We start from the raw sequence: 23834 nt of genomic DNA, 5'->3' as shown, positions 1-23834 counted from the left end.
TGGCTTCGTGGTCATGGATAGCCTTGCGATTTATCTTCAAGAAGCAGTCACATGACACCAAGTCGTGTTTGGAGTAGAGGCACCAGAGGTTGAATGTCACGGGTGTCTGTCACAGACACCTGTCAATGACAGTCTCAACACAGCTTAAACCCTGTCGTTTCTAGGGGCAGACAGGTCTGCACACTGAGAAACACTTAAGGAAATAAAGTCTTACAGACTGAGAGAAGGCAAAAAGCTCTGAATTTGTGTTGGAAAGCACAGAAAGAAGGGAACTCATGTCAGAGACAAGAGGTGTGACATATAAGGGGGACCCAAAGGAATATCGATCCAACGCACTGGGAAACTACTTCATAAGTTTCCCGATCCAGTTGGTTGTTTGGGGAAATTCACTAGGTGAGGAGTCTGCAGTCCAAAGTCTCTACACAAACAATCATTCTCCAGAGCTGCAATCTCCAAATGGGACTCTTCACAACCTGAAGTAAGAACAGCTACACCCATGACTGCGATCGGGAAACATCTAAAAGCTCACAAATTCAGCTCATTTCTAGCTTAACAATCTGTATCCACCCATTGTGGATGTCCCTCATTGTTATAATGATTAATGTTTTATGATGTTTAACACTCAGTTGCCTTCCAATGTACAATTGTTGTTCTAAGTGAAGTTTCATCCCACCCTCAGGTCCAGATGCACTATCTAAATGTGTAAAATAAATACCATTTTGCACATCCGTACTATCTAGGTTCTTAACATGCTACAAGTTCCAGTCTAGCATGCTGTAGATTCCCTTCCGCAAATTGAAAGGATGTAATGTGTGCCATTTTAAAACATTTCTTCTAGTGCCTTCTGTGCATACTTTTTTACAGACATCATTTTTGGCATCTACAGTGCTTGTCTGACTAATGCACGCTTTCGACGTATGTATAGTTCTTTTATGATTAATGGAATTTTCCTATAGATCTGTAGCCCACTCTATAGATCTGTGTGTTGGTAGATCATAGGTACATCTGTGTGAAAGTCAGGAGGATAATATGGCCTAATCAATGCGTTTGAGTTGTGTCACCTGAAAACAAACAATGTTGCGTTTTAAGACTACTAGCATTTACATCATCTTAATGACATTGAATGGGATCAATAACTTTATAGGTCTATGACAGGCTACCAATTTGTGAAAGTTATATACTCAGAAAAGAGCATTCTGTCTTTATCAAATGTGTTCTCCAAACATGCCTAGTCGGACCACAATGCCTTTTTGTTTTTCTTAGTAATTCCTCCAACAATTCAAGTGCAATTCTATGGTTTCCAACTTAGGTTCTGCCTGGCTAAGTCTGGCTTACATTTCCCCTCTAGCAAATAGCATTAGAAGCAGTGACTTTGGTCAGTGCTTTGCCAAAGTCTCTTTCTCGGGCATCTTTGTTCACTATTCTCATGCTTAAAGATTACCTGGAAAGCTTATGCATACATGTGACTTGCAATATCTCACTTGGAAAGCTGCTTTTTAGGCGACTATTACATCAGCCAAAAGGGTGTAAGAGCTTCGGGTTCTATGTGGAAAATGACACTTACACAGTGTACATCTGTTCGTGGCATGAGACGCTGCAGATTCACATGCTGTGCATATCCCGCCATCTAGTGTTGGGCTCGGAGTGTTACAAGTTGTTTTTCTTCGAAGAAGTCTTTTCGAGTCACAAGATCGAGGGACTCCTTCCATTTCGGCTCCATTGCGCATGGGCGTCGACTCCATCTTAGATTGTTTTCCCCGCAGAGGGTGAGGTAGGAGTTGTGTATATAGTAATAGTGCCCATGCAATGGAGTAAGTATGTATGTAAATAGTGTGATTAAAAGTGATATATTTACAAATGTACAAGTTTATTTTATGAACTTATAACGGCTACAGGCTCCCGGGGAGGTGGGAGGGCGCATGTGAATCTGCAGCGTCTCATGCCATGAACAGATGTACACTGGGTAAGTGACATTTTCCGTTCGATGGCATGTGTAGCTGCAGATACACATGCTGTGCATAGACTAGTAAGCAGTTATCTCCCCAAAAGCGGTGGTTTAGCATGTGGGAGTTGAAGTTGTTTGAAATAATGTTCGTAGTACTGCCTGTCCTACTGTGGCTTGTTGTGTTGTTAACACATCCACACAGTAATGTTTAGTGAATGTATGAGGCGTAGACCATGTGGCTGCCTTACAGATTTCTGTCATTGGTATATTTCCAAGAAAGGCCATGGCGGCGCCTTTCTTTCTAGTGGAGTGTGCCTTTGGTGTAATAGGCAGTTCTCTTTTTGCTTTAACATAACAGGTTTGAATACACTTAACTATCCATCTAGCAATGCCTTGTTTGGATATTGGATTCCCTGCATGAGGTTTTTGGAAAGCTACAAACAATTGTTTTGCGAATTTGTTTGGTTCTATCAATGTAATACATTAGTGCTCTTTTTATGTCTAACGTATGTAATGCTCTTTCAGCTACAGAGTCTGGTTCTGGAAAGAACACTGGAAGTTCCACCGTTTGATTTAAGTGGAACGGTGATATAACTTTTGGCAAAAATTTGGGATTTGTGCGTAGAACCACTTTATGTTTGTGTATTTGTATAAAGGGTTCTTGTAAGGTAAAGGCTTGTATTTCACTTACTCTTCTGAGAGATGTGATAGCTATTAGGAAGGCTACTTTCCAGGGTAAGTATTGCATTTCACAAGAGTGCATGGGTTCAAATGGTGGACCCATGAGTCGTGTTAATACAATATTGAGGTTCCACGAAGGAAATGGTGGTGTTCTTGGTGGAATTATCCTTTTTAGACCCTCCATAAATGCTTTTATTACTGGGATTCTAAATAGTGAAGTTGAATGTGTAATTTGCAGATAGGCAGAGATTGCTGTGAGATGTATTTTAATGGATGAAAAAGCTAACTTAGACTTTTGTAAGTGTAGTAAGTAGCTTACAATGTTTTTCGCAGATGCGTGTAATGGTTGAATTTGATTATTATGGCAGTAATAAACAAATCGTTTCCATTTATTTGCGTTGCAATGTCTTGTAGTAGGTTTTCTAGCCTGTTTGATGACCTCCATACATTCCTGTGTGAGGTTTAGATGTCCGAATTCTGAGACTTCAGGAGCCAGATTGCTAGATTGAGCGATGCTGGATTCGGGTGTCTGATCTGCTGTTTGTGTTGAGTTAACAGATCTGGTCTGTTTGGTAGTTTGATATGAGGCACTACTGACAGGTCTAGTAGTGTTGTGTACCAAGGTTGTCGTGCCCAAGTTGGTGCTATTAGTATTAGTTTGAGTTTGTTTTGACTCAGTTTGTTTACTAGATACGGAATGAGTGGGAGAGGGGGAAAAGCGCAAGCAAATATCCCTGACCAACTCATCCGTAACGCATTGCCCTTGGAGTGAGGCTGTGAGTACCTGGATACAAAGTTTTGGCATTTTGCGTTTTCTTTTGTTGCAAATAGGTCTATTTGCGGTGTTCCCCAGTTTTTGAAGTAGGTTTGTAGTATCTGGGGATGAATCTCCCATTCGTGTATCTGTTGTTGATCTCGACTGAGATTGTCTGCCAACTGGTTTTGAATTCCTGGGATGTATTGCGCTATTAGGTGAATGCGATTGTGATTCGCCCAATGCCAAATTTTCTGTGCTAATAGACACAGTTGTGATGAGTGTGTGCCTCCCTGTTTGTTTAAGTAATACATTGTTGTCATGTTGTCTGTTTTGACAAGAATGTGTTTGTGGGCTATTAGCGGTTGAAATGCTTTCAACGCTAGAAACACTGCTAGTAGTTCTAGCTGATTTATGTGAAGTTGTTTCTGCTGAGTGTTCCATTGTCCCTGGATGCTGTGTTGGTTGAGGTGTGCTCCCCACCCTACCATAGAAGCATCTGTTGTGATCACGTATTGAGGCACTGGGTCCTGGAAAGGCCGCCCTTGATTTAAATTTATAGGATTCTACCATTGTAGCGAGGTGTGTGTTTGGCAGTCTATCAACACTAGATCTTGAAGGTGACCCCTGTGCCTGTGTCCATTGTGTTGCTAGGCACTGTTGTAAGGGCCGCATGTGTAATCTTGCGTTTGGGACAATGGCTATGCATGAGGACATCATGCCTAGTAGTTTCATGACTAATTTTACCTGATACTTTTGGTTTGGGTGCATGCTTTGTATTACGTTTTGGAATGCTTGTACCCTTTGTGGACTTGGAGTGGCAATCTCTCTTTTTGTGTTGATTGTCGCTCCTAAGTATTGTTGTATTTGACACGGCTGTAGGTGTGATTTTTGGTAGTTTAGTGAGAAACCTAGCTTGTGAAGGGTTTCTATGACGTATTTTGTGTGTTGAAAACACTGTTCTTGTGTGTTGGTTTTGATTAACCAATCGTCTAGATACGGAAATACGTGTATGTGCTGTCTTCTGATATGTGCTGCTACTACTGCAAGGCATTTTGTAAATACCCTTGGTGCTGTTGTTATCCCGAATGGTAACACTTTGAACTGGTAATGTACTCCTTGGATTACACACCTTAAGTATTTCCTGTGTGCCTTCACACAGGATGTATGGGTATATGGAAGTACGCATCCTTGAGATCTAATGTCGTCATGTAGTCTTGTTGTTTGAGCAAGGGGATTACGTCTTGAAGTGTCACCATGTGAAAGTGATCTGATTTGATGTAAAGATTTAGTGTTCTGAGATCTAATATGGGTCTTAGAGTTTTGTCATTTTTGGGTATGAGAAAGTACAGGGAGTAAACCCCTGTTCCTTTCTGACGATTTTGTACTAGTTCTATTGCATCTTTTTGTAACAACGCTTGGACCTCTAGCTGTAATAGATCCATGTGTTGTTTGGACATGTTGTGTGTTTTTGGAGGCACACTTGGTGGTAATTGTAGGAATTCTATGCAATAACCATGTTGGATGATGGCTAGGACCCACGAGTCTGTTATTTCCTCCCAATTTTGGTAAAAATCTGTTAGTCTCCCCCCCACTGGTGTTATGTGTTGGGGATTTGTGACACTGAAGTCACTGTTTGTTTTGAGGGGTCTTTGGACTTTGGAACTTCCCTCTAGTTTTAGGGAACTGTCCACCTCTGTATTGTCCCCGAAAGCCTCCTCTCTGATACTGGCTCTGGTATGTGGGCCTGGTTTGTGAGGTTGAGGGTTCTGTGGTTTGGCCCCGAAACCCCCCTCTAAATTGTGTCTTTCTAAAAGTGCCTCTGCTTTGTGGGGAGTAGAGCGCACCCATGGCCTTGGCCGTATCTGTATCCTTTTTCAGCTTCTCGATAGCTGTGTCCACTTCCGGCCCAAACAACTGCTGTCCATTAAAAGGCATATTAAGCACAGCCTGTTGGATTTCGGGCTTGAATTCTGAGGTGCGTAGCCATGCGTGTCTCCGAATTGTGACCGCTGTATTTACAGTTCTTGCAGCTGTGTCTGCTGCGTCCATTGCCGATCGTATCTGGTTATTCGAGATACTTTGTCCCTCTTCCACCACTTGTTGTGCACGTTTTTGGAATTCTTTGGGAAGATGCTCAATAAAGTGCTGCATTTCATCCCAGTGTGCTCTGTCATATCTTGACAGCAAAGCCTGTGAATTGGCAATGCACCATTGATTGGCTGCTTGTGCTACCACTCTTTTCCCCGCTGCGTCGAACTTGCGACTTTCTTTGTCGGGTGGTGGTGCATCTCCAGAGGTATGTGAATTCGCCCTTTTACGTGCTGCGCCTACTACTACTGAGTCAGGTGTCAGTTGCTGCGTAATGTACATAGGGTCAGTTTGGGGAGGCTTGTACTTTTTCTCCACCCTAGGAGTGATGGCCCTGCCTTTTACGGGTTCTTGAAATACTTGCTTTGCGTGTTTCAACATTCCCGGTAACATCGGAAGACTCTGGTACTGACTATGTGTGGACGACAGAGTATTAAATAAAAAGTCATCTTCAATCGGTTCAGCGTGCAATGTCATGTTGTGAAAAGCAGCTGCTCTGGACACCACCTGTGTGTAAGCAGTACTGTCTTCAGGTGGTGATGGTCTTGTTGGGTAACATTCGGGACTATTATCTGACACAGGCGCATCATAAAGATCCCATGCATCTGGGTCATTTTGGCTCATGGCTGTGTGTGTTGGAGACTGCATCATAGGTGAGCTAGCAATTGGTGATGGTTGCGGTGAGAGTTGTGGTGATGGTGGCGGAGTTACTTGTTTTGCCACCTTTGCTTGTGGTTCTTTATCTTGATCTTGGAAAGCAAGTTTCCTTTTCATACTTATAGGATGGAGAGTTCTTATCTTCCCCGTCTCCTTTTGGATATGGAGCCTTCTCTGTGTATAATCTGGCTCCCCTGCTTCTAGCTCTTGTCCGAATTTATGGCTTTGCATTTGTGTGGAAATCCCTTGTTCCTCGGTGTAGGAACTTGTTTTCGGCTCCGAAGCCGGATGTTTCGGTATCGAAACCTTCTTAACAGTCTTTTTCGGCTCCGAAGCCACTTTTTTGTGTTTCGGTGTTCCGATCTCTCGGTGCCGACCCATCTCGGCGCCGGTATCTCGATGTCGAGATTGTTCTGAACCAGTGTCTCGGGCCGAGTATGTTCTGTGCCGGTATCTCGACCGGAGTCGGATGACTTCGACACATGCTTGCCCTTTTTCGGTGCCGATGGATGGTCACCGATTTTTTGGGTTAAGCCATGGCCTGCCGGCGGTGGCGTCCCCTGGGCTTTGACGATTTTTACGTGAGTTTTGCTCGGGGCTGTTTTACTCACGGTTTTCGGCGTCTGTTCTGTTTCGGCCCCGTCCGAGTCAGCAATGGAGAAGGTTTCTTCTTCCTCCAAATCGTGGTGTCCTGACGGCGCCGATGCCATTTGAAGCCTTCTTGCTCTCCGGTCCCTCAGCGTTTTCCTCGACCGAAACGCTCGACAGGCCTCACAGGTATCCTCTTTGTGTTCGGGAGACAAACACAAATTACAGACCAAATGTTGATCTGTGTAAGGATACTTGTTGTGGCATTCGGGGCAGAAGCGGAATGGGGTCCGTTCCATTAGTCTTGTAGACGCACGTGGTCGGGCCGACCAGGCCCCGCCGGGGAATTGAAACCCCGAAGGGCCACCGGAGCTCTTCAAAATTCGGTGTCGATCTGCGTTAACTAACCCGATACCGAACGCAAACAATACCGTAGAATTTTCCGTATATCTAACTAACTTTCCGAACCGAAACACGGAGCGAAGAGGAACACGTCCAAACCCTATGGCGGAAAGAAAACAATCTAAGATGGAGTCGACGCCCATGCGCAATGGAGCCGAAATGGGAGGAGTCCCTCGATCTCGTGACTCGAAAAGACTTCTTCGAAGAAAAACAACTTGTAACACTCCGAGCCCAACACTAGATGGCGGGATATGCACAGCATGTGTATCTGCAGCTACACATGCCATCGAACCTACACATAGGACCTATATAAGGTTTTCCATCATAATAAAGAGGCTTTATGGACTCATCCTCCTATAGCCAGATTAATATCCTTCTGCATTATTACTAGTTATGAGAAAGCTAACATGCCTTTATGTGTCACGCCATGTGCTCATTATACAAAGGAAGAACAAAGAGTTCTTATTCTGATGAAAAATGAGCCCATTCAAGCCACTGTTAAAGCAGCTGCTATTTGGAGACTAGTCCACACATCTAATAAGCATTTTTGTTTGGACTCTGTCTCTACGCCAATTATGTTGGTGTGTAAGATTTCACTACAAAATGTATTAGCTTAAGAGTTTGTATGTGTAGGAAGTTGGCTCTGTATGTACTATTTCAAAGTAAGAAATAGCATGCACAGAGTCCAAGGGTTCCCCTTAGAGGTAAGATAGTGGCAAAAAGAGCTAATTCTAATGCTCTATTTTGTGGTAGTGTGGTTGAGCAGGAGGCTTATCAGAGGGTAGTGTTAAGCATTTGTTGTACCCACACAGGCAATAAATGCGGAACACACACTCAAAGACAATTCCAGGCCAATAGGTTTTTATATAGAAAAATATATTTTCTTAGTTTATTTTAAGAACCACAGGTTCAAGATTTACAAACAATACTTTAAATGAAAGGTATTTCACTTAGGAACTTTAGGAACTTTGAATTAGCAAAATAGCATATACAGTTTTCACACAAATGGCAATAAGCTATTTTAAAACTAGACAGTGCAATTTTCAACAGTTCCTGGGGGAGGTAAGTGTTTGTTAGATTTGGAGGTACGTAAACCACCTACAGGGTTCAAAGTTGGGTCCAAGGTAGCTCACCGTTGGGGGTTCAGGGCAACCCCAAAGTTACAACACCAGCAGCTCAGGGCCGGTCAGGTGCAGAGGTCAAAGTGGTGCTCAAAACGCATAGGCTTCAATGGAGAAGGGGGTGCCCCGGTTCCAGTCTGCTAGCAGGTAAGTACCTGCGTCTTCGGAGGGCAGAGTAGGGGGGTTTTGTAGGGCACCGGGGGGGACACAAGTCAGCACAGAAAGTACACCCTCAGCGGCACGGGGGCGGCCGGGTGCAGTGTGCAAACAGGCGTCGGGTTCGCAATAGGATTCAATGGGAGACCAAGGGTTCTCTTCAGCGATTCAGGCAGGCAAGGGGGGGGGCTCCTCGGGGTAGCCACCACCTGGGCAAGGGAGAGGGCCACCTGGGGGTCGCTCCTGCCCTGGAGGTTGGATCCTTCAGGTCCTGGTGGCTGCGGGTGCAGTGTCTTTACCAGGCGTTGGGTTCTTAGAAGCAGGCAGTCGCGGTCAGGGGGAGCCTCGGGATTCCTTCTGCAGGCGTCGCTGTGGGGGCTCAGGGGGGTCAACTCTGGCTACTCACGGTCTCGTAGTCGCCGGGGAGTCCTCCCTGTGGTGTTTGTTCTCCACAAGTCGAGCCGGGGGCGTCGGGTGCAGAGTGCAAAGTCTCACACTTCCGGCGGGAAACGTGTGTGGTTTCAAAGTTGCTTCTTTGTTGCAAAGTTGCAGTCTTTGTGGAGCAGAGCCTCTGGAGTTCTTGGTCCTTCTAGATGCAGGGTAGTCCTCTGAGGCTTCAGAGGTTGCTGGACCCTGTGGAACGCGTCGCTGGAGCAGTGTCTTTAGAAGTGGGGAGACAGGCCGGTAGAGCTGGTGCCAAAGCAGTTGGTGTCTCCGTCTTCTCTGCAGGTTTTTCAGCTCAGCAGTCCTTCTTCGTCTTAGGTTGCAGGAATCTATCTTGCTAGGTTCTGGGAGCCCCTAAATACTCAATTTAGGGGGGTGTTTAGGTCTGGGAGGGCAGTAGCCAAGGGCTACTGTCCTTGAGGGTGGCGAGGGGAGGGGGGCACATCCCTATTCCTATTGTGGGAATCCTCCAAAATCAAGATGGAGGATTTCTAAAGGCAGGGGTCACCTCAGCTCAGGACACCTTAGGGGCTGTCCTGACTGGTGGGTGACTCCTCCTTGTTTTTCTCAATATCTCTCCTGGACTTGCCGCCAAAAGTGGGGGCTGTGTCCAGGGGGCGGGCATCTCCACTAGCTGGAGTGCCCTGGGGCATTGTAACACGAAGCCTGAGCCTTTAAGGTTCACTGCTAGGTGTTACAGTTCCTGCAGGGGGGAGGTGTGAAGCACCTCCACCAAGAGCAGGCTTTTGTTTCTGTCCTCAGAGAGCACAAAGGCCCTCACCACATGGGGTCAGAAACTCATCTCTCAGCAGCAGACTGGCACAGACCAGTCAGTCCTGCACTGAACAATTGGGTAAAATACAGGGGGCATCTCTAAGATGCACTCTGTGTGCATTTTTTAATACATCCAACGCTGGCATCAGTGTGGGTTTATTATTCCGAGAAGTTTGATACCAAACTTCCCAGTATTCAGTGTAGCCATTATGGAGCTGTGGAGTTCGTTTTTGACAGACTCCCAGACCATATACTCTTATGGCTACCCTGCACTTACAATGTCTAAGGTTTTGCTTAGACACTGTAGGGGCATAGTGCTCATGCACCTATGCCCTCACCTGTGGTATAGTGCACACTGCCTTAGGGCTGTAAGGCCTGTTAGAGGGGTGACTTACCTATGCCATAGGCAGTGAGAGGTTGGCATGGCACTCTGAGGGGAGTGCCATGTCGACTTAGTCATTTTCTCCCCACTAGCACACACAAGCTGGCAAGCAGTGTGTCTGTGCTGAGTGAGGGGTCCCTAGGGTGGCATAAGACATGCTGCAGCCCTTAGAGACCTTCCCTGGCATCAGGGCCCTTGGTACCATGGGTACCAGTTACAAGGGACTTACCTGGGTGCCAGGGTTGTGCCAATTGTGGAGACAATGGTACATTTTAGGGGAAAGAACACTGGTGCTGGGGGCCTGGTTAGCAGGGTCCCAGCACACTTCTCAGTCAAGTCAGCATCAGTATCAGGCAAAATGTGGGGGGTAATTGCAACAGGGAGCCATTTCCTTACAGTATGTGAACGTAATTTCCCTTTACATGATTGGTTAAGCCTGCTAGTCAATTCCAACTCTGTGAATACTACAGAGAATTCAATGGTGAAGAAGGAAAATGTATTTGTTTTTCATTCTAGTTCTTCACTATGAGTGTTCTGTTTGGATTCCTAAAAGCCCTGTCTGCTCCTGGCTTTTGAAGGTTCTCAGTTTTTGGAGCTGCTCTTGTTTTTTTTTATTTATCATTCCTGAGCTCCAAACCTGCCTCATCGACTTCATTCAGCCGTGATGGCCAATATAGTTTTCATAGTCTTCATAAGTTCTCACATATTCAGGATTATCTTTCACTTTTTTTTTTTTTTTTTAAACTTTACAAAGATACATAATAGGACACTACATCCTGCTTTTTATTTCAATGACGAAATGTTCTTGATTTTGCAGGCAGTAGATAGGTCCTAGGAAGCTGAGTTTTACTCAAACACAAAGACATTTTTAAGTGGTGCTTTCATGTACCTGCTATTAGTAGATTTAGGCAAAATCAAAACTTCCTATTTTGTCATACCTGAGGGCCGATATTGAGGGCAGGCTTTCTTGATGTGTCCTTCCCGGCCACAGACAAAACAGTTTTTATCTTTGAAGTCTCTGTCCTCTTGCCTTCTCCATCTCTCTGGTGTGAATCTAGGAGAACTGTCCCTGCCAATTTCCTGGCTTCCCCATGCACCCTGCCTGTGCTTTGGTGGTGTGCATGGTGGCTGTATTTTTCCATCCCTTGCAGATATTTCTTTATCTGAATTCTTGCTTGGAGTGTCCTTTTCCTGGTTCCTTTGTACACTTTTCTCAGGGTATCTTTGGTTCATATTACCTTCATTTTCCCACCTTCTCCTATGTCTGCATGGGATGACAAGCAAATATGTTATTTAAGCAACACAGAAATGTAGCTTATTTTCATTAAATGCACAGATAACCATTTAACCATACTCGGATTTCTAGGAATTATTTTCTGATATGGTAAATGCATCAGGTCAAAAAAAAGCATTATTTGTTTACTTAGACTCTGAAAATCCAGAATTCACACAAGTCCCACCTCTTCACAGAACACTATCATCTCAGCTATAGGGGTGTGTCTCTCTCTCTCTCTCCTCTCTCTCTCTCTCTCTCTCTCTCTCTCTCTCTCTCTCTCTCTCTCTCTCTCTCTCTCTCTCTCTCTCTCTCTCTCTCTCTCTCTCTCTCTCTCTCTCTCTCTCTCTCTCTCTCTCTCTCTCTCTCTCTCTCTCTATATATATATATATATATATATATATATATATATATATATATATATATATATATATAATGTACCAGGAATCTGACCTCTGGTCAAAGCTAGGTTGGTGTTACAGCAAAATCTGTGCTCACTTATATAATACCTTTATATACATTATCTCACTGCAATTGCCGAATTGCCTTACTGGATGGTATGACAGTCAAACAATATAATAAGTTAATATGTTGAATTAAGGCCAACTGTCAACGAAATCCTAGCAAGGAATGTAATCATGACTGACCAAACGCCTTGAAAGTAAAGCTGTTTCACTAAGCAAGGTATAGCACTATACAAACAAGCATTTGCAATGCAATAGGTCTCGCATTTGCTTGAGTTAGAGCTACTGGTATTGTAAATTCATAACTGGACTTTTCTTGCCACATAAATTGGTCAACCCTGCCTTATTATTTTGTCTTTTCCTGCCATATAATTTCAGAAGCCCAGCATATAACTAAAGCGCTTCCATTTACCTTCTTGCTCTATCCGCAGCAAAAATTTCAAATGTTGCCATTTAGCATCCTAATTTAAATCTGCTGTGCTAATTTAAATAGAATACCACCTTCACCACCCCACCATCAGAGTTACTGGCTGACTAACAAAATTCCCAGAAAAAAGACACAAGACAGCTACAGAGGAGAAATAAACTAAAAGGGTCACCCAAACATATCAAGACTGTTCAAACAGTCATAGTGTAATAAGGGAGTTAAGTTGGCCTGAATAATGGTCATAACTATAATAAGGATAGATTATTAAAACATAGGCATTAGAATGTAATGCACAAAACCGCCTGAGAGGGCAGCATTGCAAAAACATAATTTGTAGGAAACATGGTCACGTAACCATATTGTTAGTCCCTAGAGAGCATAACCCCATGAAAAAAACAGCGGTCAAATACTGCCAATCGATTTCACACTGTGTGCCTGTGAGTGCCATGTCTGCCATGCAGCACGAAGGGGAGAGACAGAAGAAAAAAAGTAGTTCTCCCACACTGAAGTATATCGATAACCGTGCAATAATCTATGCAACAGGGGAAGTCTGCAAGGCTTGATGAAAACAGTCTCAACGCGGCGTGGTTAAAAGCCCACAATACTTACAACAGGTCAAAGTGCTTGCACGCCCGACCTAAAAAACCAGGAGAAAGTAATGCAGTGTGTAACCATATACTTAGCCCCCAGAGGGCGTTTTAGGGCTAGCAGGCTTACTGCAATGGTATTACAAACAAGGCCTTTAAAACACAACTTCTCTCAACTGTAGAAAAAAAAGTTCTAGCCATGAGAAAGCTTAAAAGACACTGAATGGTGGGAGGGGTTATTATTTTGGGGTCCCAGCTAACTTATTGTGGGGACCCAGAGATGATGTAGACAGAAAGAGCGTTTTGAAAGTGGTCCCATTGTCTTAGGACGACTTCAGTGTGAGTTATGAACCAAAATGTTTTGTAAAAGTAATGACCTGCAAAGCAGTATCTGGCGAGGTTTTGTGCCGCAAATATTATAGTATGTTGACTGCAATTCTTAGAACAGCCACTAGAGGACACCACAATCAAAATAGCATTTGGAAGAAACATGTCATGTAACCACTTGAAAAAAGAATGGGAGAAAGTAATGCAGTGTAACCATATATTTAGCCCGTAGAGGGCACAGTGCATTTCACATTTTCAAGGCTAGCAGGCCTATTGCAATGATATTACAAACAAGGCCCATTAAACATAACTTCTCCCGGCTGGAAAACAAAGGTTCCAGACATGAGACAGCTTAAAAAGATAATGAATGGTGGTAGGGGTTATTATTTTGGAGTCCCCACTAACAGTGTGGGGGACCCAGAGATGATGTAGACAGAAAAAGCACATTGTGGTCAACGTGTGAAGGTGGTCCCATTATCCTAGCACCACCACAGGCTGAGTTATGAGCAAAAATGTTTTGTGAAAGTGATGCCCAGCAAAACATTATGCGGCAAGCTCCAATACCGCAGATCGAGTTCACGCTGTTGTGCCTGTTTGTGCTGTGAGCACAATGGCCGCCATGCAGCACGAAGGGGGGGGGGGACAAAAGAAAGTAAAAATAATTTGCCCACACTGACGTATATCGGCAATCGTGCAATAATCCATGTAACAGGGGCAGTCTGCAAGGCGTGAAGAAAACAGACTCAAGGCGCAACAAACGTAAAGCATTTACCAATGACATCAAGCGATTTTAGAAAGGCAAGGCCAAGAATGAATTAAAGTGATGGGTGTGAGATGGGCATGGTTAAAAGCCCACAATATTTACAACAGGTCAAAGCGCTTGCACGCTCAGCCTAAAAACCAAGCCATGGTTTAAGCACAAGTGGAGGGGGCTGTCCAAGCATAGATTGGCCTAATGTTGAAACTAATGAAGCAGGTTATTCAATGAAGAGGCTGATGATGAAAGAATGTATAGCCCGCAGAGCTACTTAAAGTAGTGTCCCAGCCCGGTGGATCAAGAAGTTGGTGGCAATGAGTTGAAGGCTGGAAGATGTCACCTTGAAAGCAGTGACGAAAGGAGAAGGTAAATGAAAGTAAAGAATCCATAAACAGTTTCGAAAAGTTTAAAAATTAAAACAAGGAATAAACACCAGACAGAAGAAGAGAATTAAAATATGGAAAATGAAACAGAAGAAAGGCAAAAATGACCTGCAATAATTTACAGGAACTGTAAAGCTGTGAAACTTCATAAGGCTGTGACAAACATAGACACACTGTACTAAGCAGTTTCGAGAAATAAAAACCCAAATATTTTAAAATTAAACAAGTCACTGTCTTTACATGCCTTCTTATGGTCTTCGCAAATCTCTGAATCAACCACCAGGCAAACAAATCAAAAGCATCACCTGCGTGGCCATGTTGGCATTTGGACCACAAGTTAGTAAAAAAAATCCAAAATAAATTCCCTACATAAGAGCCATTTCACTGCATAAGAGAGGACAGTGTCTGCCATACATTTCCTTTGTGAAAAAGGAGAAAAACGTGTTGGATCCAAGATAAATATTAAGTGGGCCTAAGCTAAAAACATAGGCCTACTTGTTCTCTTCTGTACTGTGAGGAACTAACAAAATAATAAGTGACCAAACCTATAGAGGCAACATTAGCACAGTCACCTGTGGAAATGACATGTCTGTAATCTACCCGGATCTCAGTGATGTTCCTTTTCAAATGAAATAGAAAAGGTTTCAAATAATTTTGTGGCTCATTTGCATATTATAGATGGTGCAGACCGCATGTTTTAAGCTTGGAGAGAGAGCACAATGTATATTTTCCGTTCATGTGACAAGCACAATGATGCAGGCCTTTGGTTCACTTTAGGGCAATGGAGTTCACAGCGAAGGATAGGGAAACCGATTTATCGTCATATCAGTCTGTCAGATTTACCGTTGGTATTGGTCATTCTAGTGCACACGCGCTTTTACCGCAGATTACTCATCTCTGAGGTTTCCCAAAGCATCGTAATAAATCGGTAATGTTTTTAGCAGCAACTGCAATTAATGGTTCCTGAAGCTAATACAGATGCGAGCTGGTAGAGTGTCAACCTCGGAATTAAGGTAATAGAAAGAAACACCCGAGCCGGTGATGTCGATTCCAAGAGTCAGTGATAAAAAGACAGTCAAAAGAAAAAGCTTCTTCAGAGCTGGGGGTGTGAATGAATCGGTGAGGAAAAAAATGCAAGTAGATATTCTTGAAAATGACTAATTCCCGTAGATTTTTCATCTCTGAAAGACACCCTGAACAATAAACACATTAGGAGGACGGTCTGACGAGTTGAAAAGCAGCCTAAACCCAGAAATTCGGAAGGTCTTTCCTTGCCAAATGTGCTTCACTATCTCACTAATAGTGCTGAGTGTGTTGATTAAGCTGTTTCCACCTCTTCCTTCGCAATAGCTTGCTTTGCTTGGGATTCTAGCGGGTCTAGTAAGGAGATCAGCACTGGGAAACCTTTATTGGTAGCCATGTGCTGTATAAATCTCGCAAATTCATAAATAAATACATAACTAAACAAATAAGTAAGGTGCTGCTTGACTGATGTCTGTGACCGGCACACCTCACAACAGTGGAGATGTAGCTGCCTTACACCTTCACAGAGTGGACCCTCTCATGTCCTTAGCCAACTGTAACGGCGCAGCCCCTACATTATGGAACTCTCTCTCCTCGATGAGATCAGATGTAAAGAAATCTAAAAAATGTTAGCTATCCCCGCAATTACTTATTATTCCATCCTCTCTTATCTTACTACCATTTCCCTCCCTTCTCCAAGTCTTATTTTCAGTGCCCTGGTGCTAGCTATGTTTGAGAAATTACCCGGTTACTCTTAACATTATAAATGTGCTCTGATAACTGTACACATGGGACCTTCTCAAATACATCTGTTTAGCTGCAAAGAGCTCCGACACCACGAGAGTAAAGTTGCATTATATATTAAAAAATAGAAGAACTAATACAAGGCACGGTTCACCTAGCATTTGTTCTATTTATCTCCAGCTTGTCACTGCCTTTCTTCAAGAGGTCAATGGCTGATCCTCTATCCTACATATTGTTCTAGCAACTACGTTGTTCTATTAACAACAACAAAATAAAGGCTCATCTGGGGCTGAGCATTAAAGGCTGAACCTATTCTTGTAAAGAAGCGCTACCGGAAAGAATGCAAACCATGACAGTTGAACATTGATGACTGTTGACATCAGCATATTCAGAAAGTACAGTTGAACTAGAGAAGGAAATGTGTGAACTGGAATTTTACTGAAAAAGCTTGTAACTCTTCTATTCTTTCCAGTCAATTGTATGGCTACCAGTCATAGTATTTTATGTGGGAATCTGCAGAGCGCACTATTGCAAAAGGTAGAACGGTCTCTGTACTTTTATTTACAGGGCATTTTCTTCACTGGGTAAACTTCGGCAGGAATGACCTGCCAAAATGTAGGCAAAATCCGACCGTTTTACGGACAAACTTAAAATTCCTGGAGCCCATGTAAATAGTGGTTTGCCGAGGTGTCAGAAGTTTACAAGGCACTCATAAAAGAGACCAAAATGTGAGACTGTAATGCTGCTTACTTCGCATTGAAGCTGATTCTGCACCTCAAGGTGACTTTTTGTCTAAATTTGATAGGTGCCCTTCAAAGTGCTTCTGCACCCTTTGCTGATGTTGCACTGTGGTTGATACTACATCTTAGTGCTATGTCAGCCAAACTGGAGGTCATAACAACAATCATATTTTACATCCAATGTGCTATCTGACAGCAGCATTTTCTCACTTTACTGAGTGATATCCCACAGCTGCATTTTGAGGCTGACCCATACAGAACTTGCTGCTCAATGAAAATTGCATGCATGGTTTTCGAGTAATCTTATTATAAACACTAAACCTAAAACAGAAAACTTCTGGTCAGTTCAGGATACAGGGTTCTTTAACACGGCAAAGGGGATTCCCCCCTGGCCTATTGATAACTACCTTCAAACACCATAATCAATAGGCCCCTGGGGCAACTTGGAAAACCTAAGCTGTGACAAATACCACAGTCTCAGACTGGGTTCCATTAAATCTGACCAACTCTTTTTTATACTAAAGCACAACCTCTTTGTCAGCTACATTGTGCCTTTTCTTAAGATCAAAGAACACACAAATGCCTAACAGGCACACTCCTATCTCAGATTACTATAACTCAGAATGTTACATATACAACACAGTGTACGTAAATGGTCACGAGGCAAACCTCAGACACCTACCTTCATATCTTTATTTACCATATTGCTTGATACTCGGAATACCCTAAAAGGTTCTATCCTGACTATGGATGTTACCACGGATGCCATACTGGCTAGAGATGGTACAACACCACTAGATCACCCTTCTCCAAGCCCCATTATCACCCACACACTGCTCTGGGAATGAAACCAGACATCTTAATGCAGTCATCAATCAAGTTACTTGGTACACTAACTTATAAGAAAGCTACGCCTGTAGTAACAAAGACTGAACCTGTGTCAAGGACCAAACTCACAACTCGCCCAGTAGCCACCACCACCCATCAAAATAGCTTCCCCTCTGTCAACCAACCCTCCAGTAAAGTTCAAGTAAATCAAAACAACATAACACAAACTGACTCTCTATGGAAGGACTCAACCACTCATCGACATGACTCACATAAGAGATGTGATTACTCAAAGTTCCATTTACAACACACAACCACTTACTACTGACAAAAGCAGGCATTTTTCATCCACCTCCCCAAATGAACGCTTGACATGAAACTTAAGCTGCATTATTGCATTCCTCTAGCTCACAAGCACTCTGCTGCCATGGATTGCTCTCCTCACTCAACACACCTACTCTGGGAAGAGTCCAACATTTACATCAACCCTAAAGCTTTGGATCATGATTAGGCACATTACTCTAATATGTCCCAGACATCTGAATACTCAGATCACATACACCACAACACATTCTTTTACCACATCTCCAGAACTAGACTTTTTAAACACAAGCAAAGATCAATCTGCCCAAACAAATTCAAATGAATCACCTCCTCGCAACCTAGTGACCCATCTTCTACACATCACATTAAAGCCACCTAAACCATAAGTCTGCAACTTTTGAAATTCTCTTATCTGCCCTCACCAAAGACTGATACTTTTATGCTGTTGCACCCAAAGAAACATGGTTTTGCTCTCCTTTCATACCTCTACCTTGCCACTAGGTACATCTTCCACTTTGACAGATCAGAAAAAACTGGCGGGTGGCCACAGAGACTCCTTAAATACAACAACCAGATTAGCTCAAAGTCCTCATTCCAATATTTCATGTGGGTATTAAAAATAAACCAGCAAGTCTGAACAATTTATACTGCCAACCTGGCAGAAAAAGAGAAGCAATGATTGTTTCCATGATTATAACGGGAAACATCCTGAACAACTAGGTCCTAAACAGCTACTTGGCTAAACCACTACTGGTAAACAACTAAAAAGTCTCTACACGAAGTACTGAACAACTACTGTCTAAACAATGATTTTGCCTGAATAACGATTGCCTGAACAACCTTTTAAAATTTATATATCTCCACAGAAATGTGCGCTGAATTCCGTCCGCTTTGTAGCGGTGGGTTCACGGCAAGGGAGCGACCCTTACAAAATACTACCAATATCGTCGCTCTCGCAGATCAGAGAAATCTCGGAGTGACAAAACAGACGAGCCGTAACTCCTTGTGTGCACAGGCGCTTTTATTATTCATCTGGCAACATAGATACAAAAAACCTGATGCGTTTCGGAACAGAAGGCTCCTTGTTCTATGTTGCCAGACTGCTGCGACTGAGAGGAGGTCTGCCCTGTGAGGGAGACGGAGCGGAGGGCACAGTGAAAGCTGGAGAAGATCTTTGTACCAAACCCTTCTCAGCCAATCCGAAGCTATTAAAATGACTTGGGCCCGGTCTTTGCGAACCCGAGGAATCAAGTGTATGGGGGGAAAACACGTAAAGAAACTGGTTGTTCCAGGACATCTGAAAAGCATCCCCCCCAACGCTCCTTGCACCGGGTACTGGAGGCTGCAGAACGATGGGCAGTGCACGTTCTCCCGAGTGGCAAACGGGTCTACCTGAGGAAACCCCCACATCTGGAAGATGTAATGGATCAGGTCTGGATGGAGCTGCCACTCGTGATCGGCCAAGAAATGCCGACAGACTGTCCGCACGCACGTACAGAATTTTGGCCAGATGGTTTACTACTAAGCAAATCCGATGGTCCTGAGCCCAGGACCAGAGCCGCAGAACCTCTCTGCAGAGAAGGTACGACCCTACTCCTCCCTGCTTGTTTATATACCACATCGCGGTAGTGTTGTCTGTCAGGACTTGGACCGACTGACTGCAAAGGGAAGGGAGGAAGGCCTTGAGAGCCAGACGTATCGCCCACAATTCCAACAGATTGATATGAAACATCTGTTCCACTGGAGACCAATGACCTTTGACCTTCAGGTCCCCCCAGATGAGCTCCCCACCATAGAGTGGAGGCATCCGTTACAACCATGGACACTGGAGGCGGTAGTGAAAAAGGTCTTCCTTGGGAAAGGTTGCCGTCCACAGCCCACCATTGTAGGTCCGCTGCAGTGTCTCTGGAGATCGTTATCAACTCCTCGAGATCCCCTTTGTGCTGAAACCACTGCCTGCGGAGGCACCACTGAAGACCCCTCATGTGCCAGCGTGCATGAGTGACCAACAGAATGCATGAAGTGAACAGACTGAGCAGACTAAGGACCTTGAGGACTGGAACGACTGCTCTACTTTGAAACATTGGAATCAAGGCCTGAATGTCCTGAATCCGCTGAGGCGGAGGAAAGGCCCGATCCAACGTTGTCTCCAGTACTGTCCCTATGAACAGGAGGCGCTAAGAGGGCTCCAGGTGAGATTTGGGCACGTTTATCGAAAATCCCAGATCAAACAACAACTGGGTTGTCATCCGCAGGTGACGCAGCACGAGCTCTGGAGACTTGACTTGGATTAAACAATCGTCCAGGTAAGGGAATACCGCTATTCCCTTCCTCCTGAGACTTGCTGCAACCAGCGCCATCACCTTCATGAAGACTCGAGGTGCGGACGTAAGACCAAACGGAAGGACCGCAAACTGGTAGTGTTGTGGCCCCACCACAAACCGGAGATACTTCTTGTGCGACTTGAGAATAGGAATATGAAAGTAAGCATCCAACAAGTCGACCAACACCATCCAATCCTCTTTGTTCAACGCCTGAAGCACCTGCGCTATGGTCAGCGTTTTTTATTTCTCCTGTTTGAGGAACCAATTCAAAACCCTCAGGTCCAGGATAGGCGTCAAACAACCTGCTCTGGAACCAACTCCACTGCACTCCCACCCGGCGGAGAAAATGAAATAGCATTCCCCCTACAGGAGAAACATGAGACGTAATAGGCGGAGAACTAAGGCTGCTTTCCTTGCTCCCCTCCCCCCCGAGGAAGAGGCAGGGTGATGCTGGGTGGGCCCTCTTGTTCCAACTCTACCCCACCCTCTATAGGATCTATAGGGCAGACTGGAGGATTGTTGGTCTGCTGGTAGGGGTCTAAACCTCCTAAAGGATCTGAATGGGGTGGCATTAGAAGCCTGCAGGCCGAAGGACTTGGCAGTAGCCCTACTCCCCTTATAGCGCTCTAATGAAGAGTCAGCTTTAGCCCCAAACAATTTGTCCCCATCAAGGGGCAGGTCCAAGAGGGTCATTCTGGACATCGGTCGAGAACCCGAAAGACCTCAACCACGCATGTCTTCTGGTGACAATGAAAGTGCCCATCGCTCTGGCCACAGAGTGTGTAGTGTCCAGACCGAACTGTATAACCTGCATAGCAGCAGCATGAGCATCCGACAGGAGTCCCTGCATCTCCAAAGGAAGATCCAGTAGCACAGCCTTGGCCGTGTCCATCAGAGCATGTATGTATCTGCCCAAAACACAAGTCGCATTGGCAGATTTGAGGGCCATGCCACATGAAGAAAAGGTATTTTTGGCAGACTGCTTCGTCATCCTCTTGGATTCCCTGTCGGACACAAGTCAGCCCAAAAAGTACACCCTCAGCGGCATGGGGGTGGCCGGGTGAAGAGTGCAAACAGGCGTCGGGTTTGCAATAGGTTTCACTGGGAGACCCAGGGGTCTCTTCAGCGAAGCAGGCAGGCAAGGGGGGGCTCCTCAGGGTAGCCACCACCTGGGCAAGGGAGAGGGCCACCTGGGGGTCGGATTCTTCAGGTCCTGGGGGCTGCAGGTGCAGTGTCTTTACCAGGCGTCGGGTTCTTGGAAGCAGGCAGTCGCAGTCAGGGGGAGCCTCTGGACTCCCTCTACAGGCGTCGCTGGGGGGGGCTCAGGGGGGGTCAACTCTGGCTACTCACAGGGTCCCAGTCGCCGGGGAGTCCTCCCTGTAGTGTTGTTCCTCCGCAGGTCGAGCCGGGGACGTAGGGTGCAGAGTGGAAAGTCTCACGCTTCCGGCGGGAAACGTGCAGTCCTTTAAAAGTTGTTTCTTTGTTGCAAGTTGTAGTTTCTTTGGAACAGGGCCGTTGGTTGTTCTTGGTCCTTTTAGATGCAGGGTAGTCCTCTGAGGCTTCAGAGGTTGCTGGACCCTGGGGGAGGTGTTGCTGTTGCAGTTTTTCTTGAAGTGGGGAGACAGGCCGGTAGGACTGGGGCCAAAGCAGTTAGTGTCTCCGTCTTCTCTGCAGGGCTTCAGGTCAGCAGTCCTTCTTCGTCTTCAGGTTGCAGGAATCTATTTTCCTAGGTTCTGGGGGCCCCTAAATACTCAATTTAGGGGTGTGTTTAGGTCTGGGGGGTTAGTAGCCAATGGCTACTAGCCCTGAGGGTGGCTACACCCTCTTTGTGCCTCCTCCCTGAGGGGAGGGGGGCACATCCCTAATCCTATTGGGGGAATCCTCCATCTGCAAGATGGAGGATTTCTAAAAGTCATAGTCACCTCAGCTCAGGGCACCTTAGGGGTTGTCCTGACTGGCCAGTGACTCCTCCTTGTTTTTCGCATTATCTCCTCCGGCCTTGCCACCAAAAGTGGGGCTGTGGCCGGAGGGGGCGGGCATCTCCACTAGCTGGAATGCCCTGTGGCGCTTTAACAAAGGGGGTGAGCCTTTGAGGCTCACCGCCAGGTGTTACAGCTCCTGCAGGGGGAGGTGAGAAGCACCTCCACCAAGTACCGGCTTTGTTACTAGCCACAAAGTAACAAAGGCACTCTCCCCATGTGGCCAGCAACATATCTAGTGTGTGGCAGGCTGGTAAAACTAGTCAGCCCACACTGGAAGTCGGGTATGTTTTCAGGGGGCATCTATAAGATGCCCTCTGGGGTGTATTTCACAATAAAATGTACACTGGCATCAGTGTGCATTTATTGTGCTGAGAAGTTTGATACCAAACTTTCCAGTTTTCAGTGTAGCCATTATGGTGCTGTGGAATTTGTGTTTGACAGACTCCCAGACCATATACTCTTATGGCTACCCTGTACTTACAATGTCTAAGGTTTTGCTTAGACACTGTAGGGGCATAGTGATCATGCACTTATGCCCTCACCTATGGTATAGTGCACCCTGCCTTAGGGCTGTAAGGCCTGCTAGAGGGGTGACTCATCTATGCCATCGGCAGTGTGAGGTTGGCATGGCACCCTGAGGGGAGTGCCATGTCGACTTAGTCATTTTCTCCCCACCAGCACACACAAGCTGGCAAGCAGTGTGTCTGTGCTGAGTGAGGGGTCCCTAGGGTGGCATAAGACATGCTGCAGCCCTTAGAGACCGTCCTTGGCATCAGGGCCCTTGGTACCAGGGTACCAGTTACAAGGGACTTACCTGGATGCCAGGGTGTGCCAATTGTGGAGACAAAGGTACAGATTAGGGAAAGAACACTGGTGCTGGGGCCTGGTTAGCAGGCCTCAGCACACTTTCAAATCATAACTTGGCATCAGCAAAGGCAAAAAGTCAGGGGGTAACCATGCCAAGGAGGCATTTCCTAACAACGAGTGAGCATATTTTCAGTTTTTCTCTCTGTCTTTGGCTGACCCGCTGGGACCAGTCTGGCTGGGGCTTGACTCTGAGTGGATCAGGCATGGGCACCAGAGACTGAACTTGTTATGGGGAAGCCAAGAACCAGACCAACTGGCCAGCAGACTGGGATGAGGGAACCTTCCCAACCTGAATGGATGGAGGCTGAGGGTCCTGAGCCCACTGTGAACCCTGTACAACGTCAATTAAATAGGATTCTTGAAGTCACAATGGTACCAAACAAGACATTATGACTGTATCCATGAGCCAGGGCCTCTTGCGGGTCAAGCATCGCAATGCAAACCGAGTGAAAGATGTTGAAAATACAGTTGGAGAATTACAGCCAGGGTAACAGACATTGAAATGCCAGGTGGCTGATCTGACTGAAAGGGTGCAAATATTGGAACATCGAGCATAAGACACAGAGGGCAGCAATCGCCGGAATAATATCAAGATAGTGGGGCTCATCTCGAGCACTGGCTCCAGATCGAGGTCACCCCAAATCACTGAATTCCCTTCTTTGACTTGGAACACACCCACAGGGTACCAGCTAGACCACTGACCCTGGGTCGCCCACCGGACCTGTGGTGGCTAGACTACTCCACTACAAGGATAGAGATATAATACTACAGAAAGCATGAGTGGGCGGC

General features: G+C 45.3%; 1 protein-coding gene across 2 annotated transcripts in view; it reads right to left on the bottom strand.

Annotated features, from left to right (window-relative positions):
- The window catches only part of TUT7 (terminal uridylyl transferase 7), a 1097449-nt gene that overhangs the window by 116771 nt on the left and 956844 nt on the right, over positions 1 to 23834 (bottom strand). For both annotated transcript variants that reach the window (XM_069228237.1, XM_069228248.1), the window contains exon 25: positions 10934 to 11259. In XM_069228237.1, the coding sequence (XP_069084338.1) occupies positions 10934 to 11259 (326 nt within the window). The remainder of the gene's footprint in view (positions 1 to 10933; positions 11260 to 23834) is intronic.

The sequence above is a fragment of the Pleurodeles waltl genome, chromosome 1_1 (genome assembly GCF_031143425.1).
Source record: "Pleurodeles waltl isolate 20211129_DDA chromosome 1_1, aPleWal1.hap1.20221129, whole genome shotgun sequence".
Taxonomy (NCBI): Eukaryota; Metazoa; Chordata; class Amphibia; order Caudata; family Salamandridae; genus Pleurodeles; species Pleurodeles waltl.
This window is presented reverse-complemented; position numbering and strand designations above follow the sequence as displayed.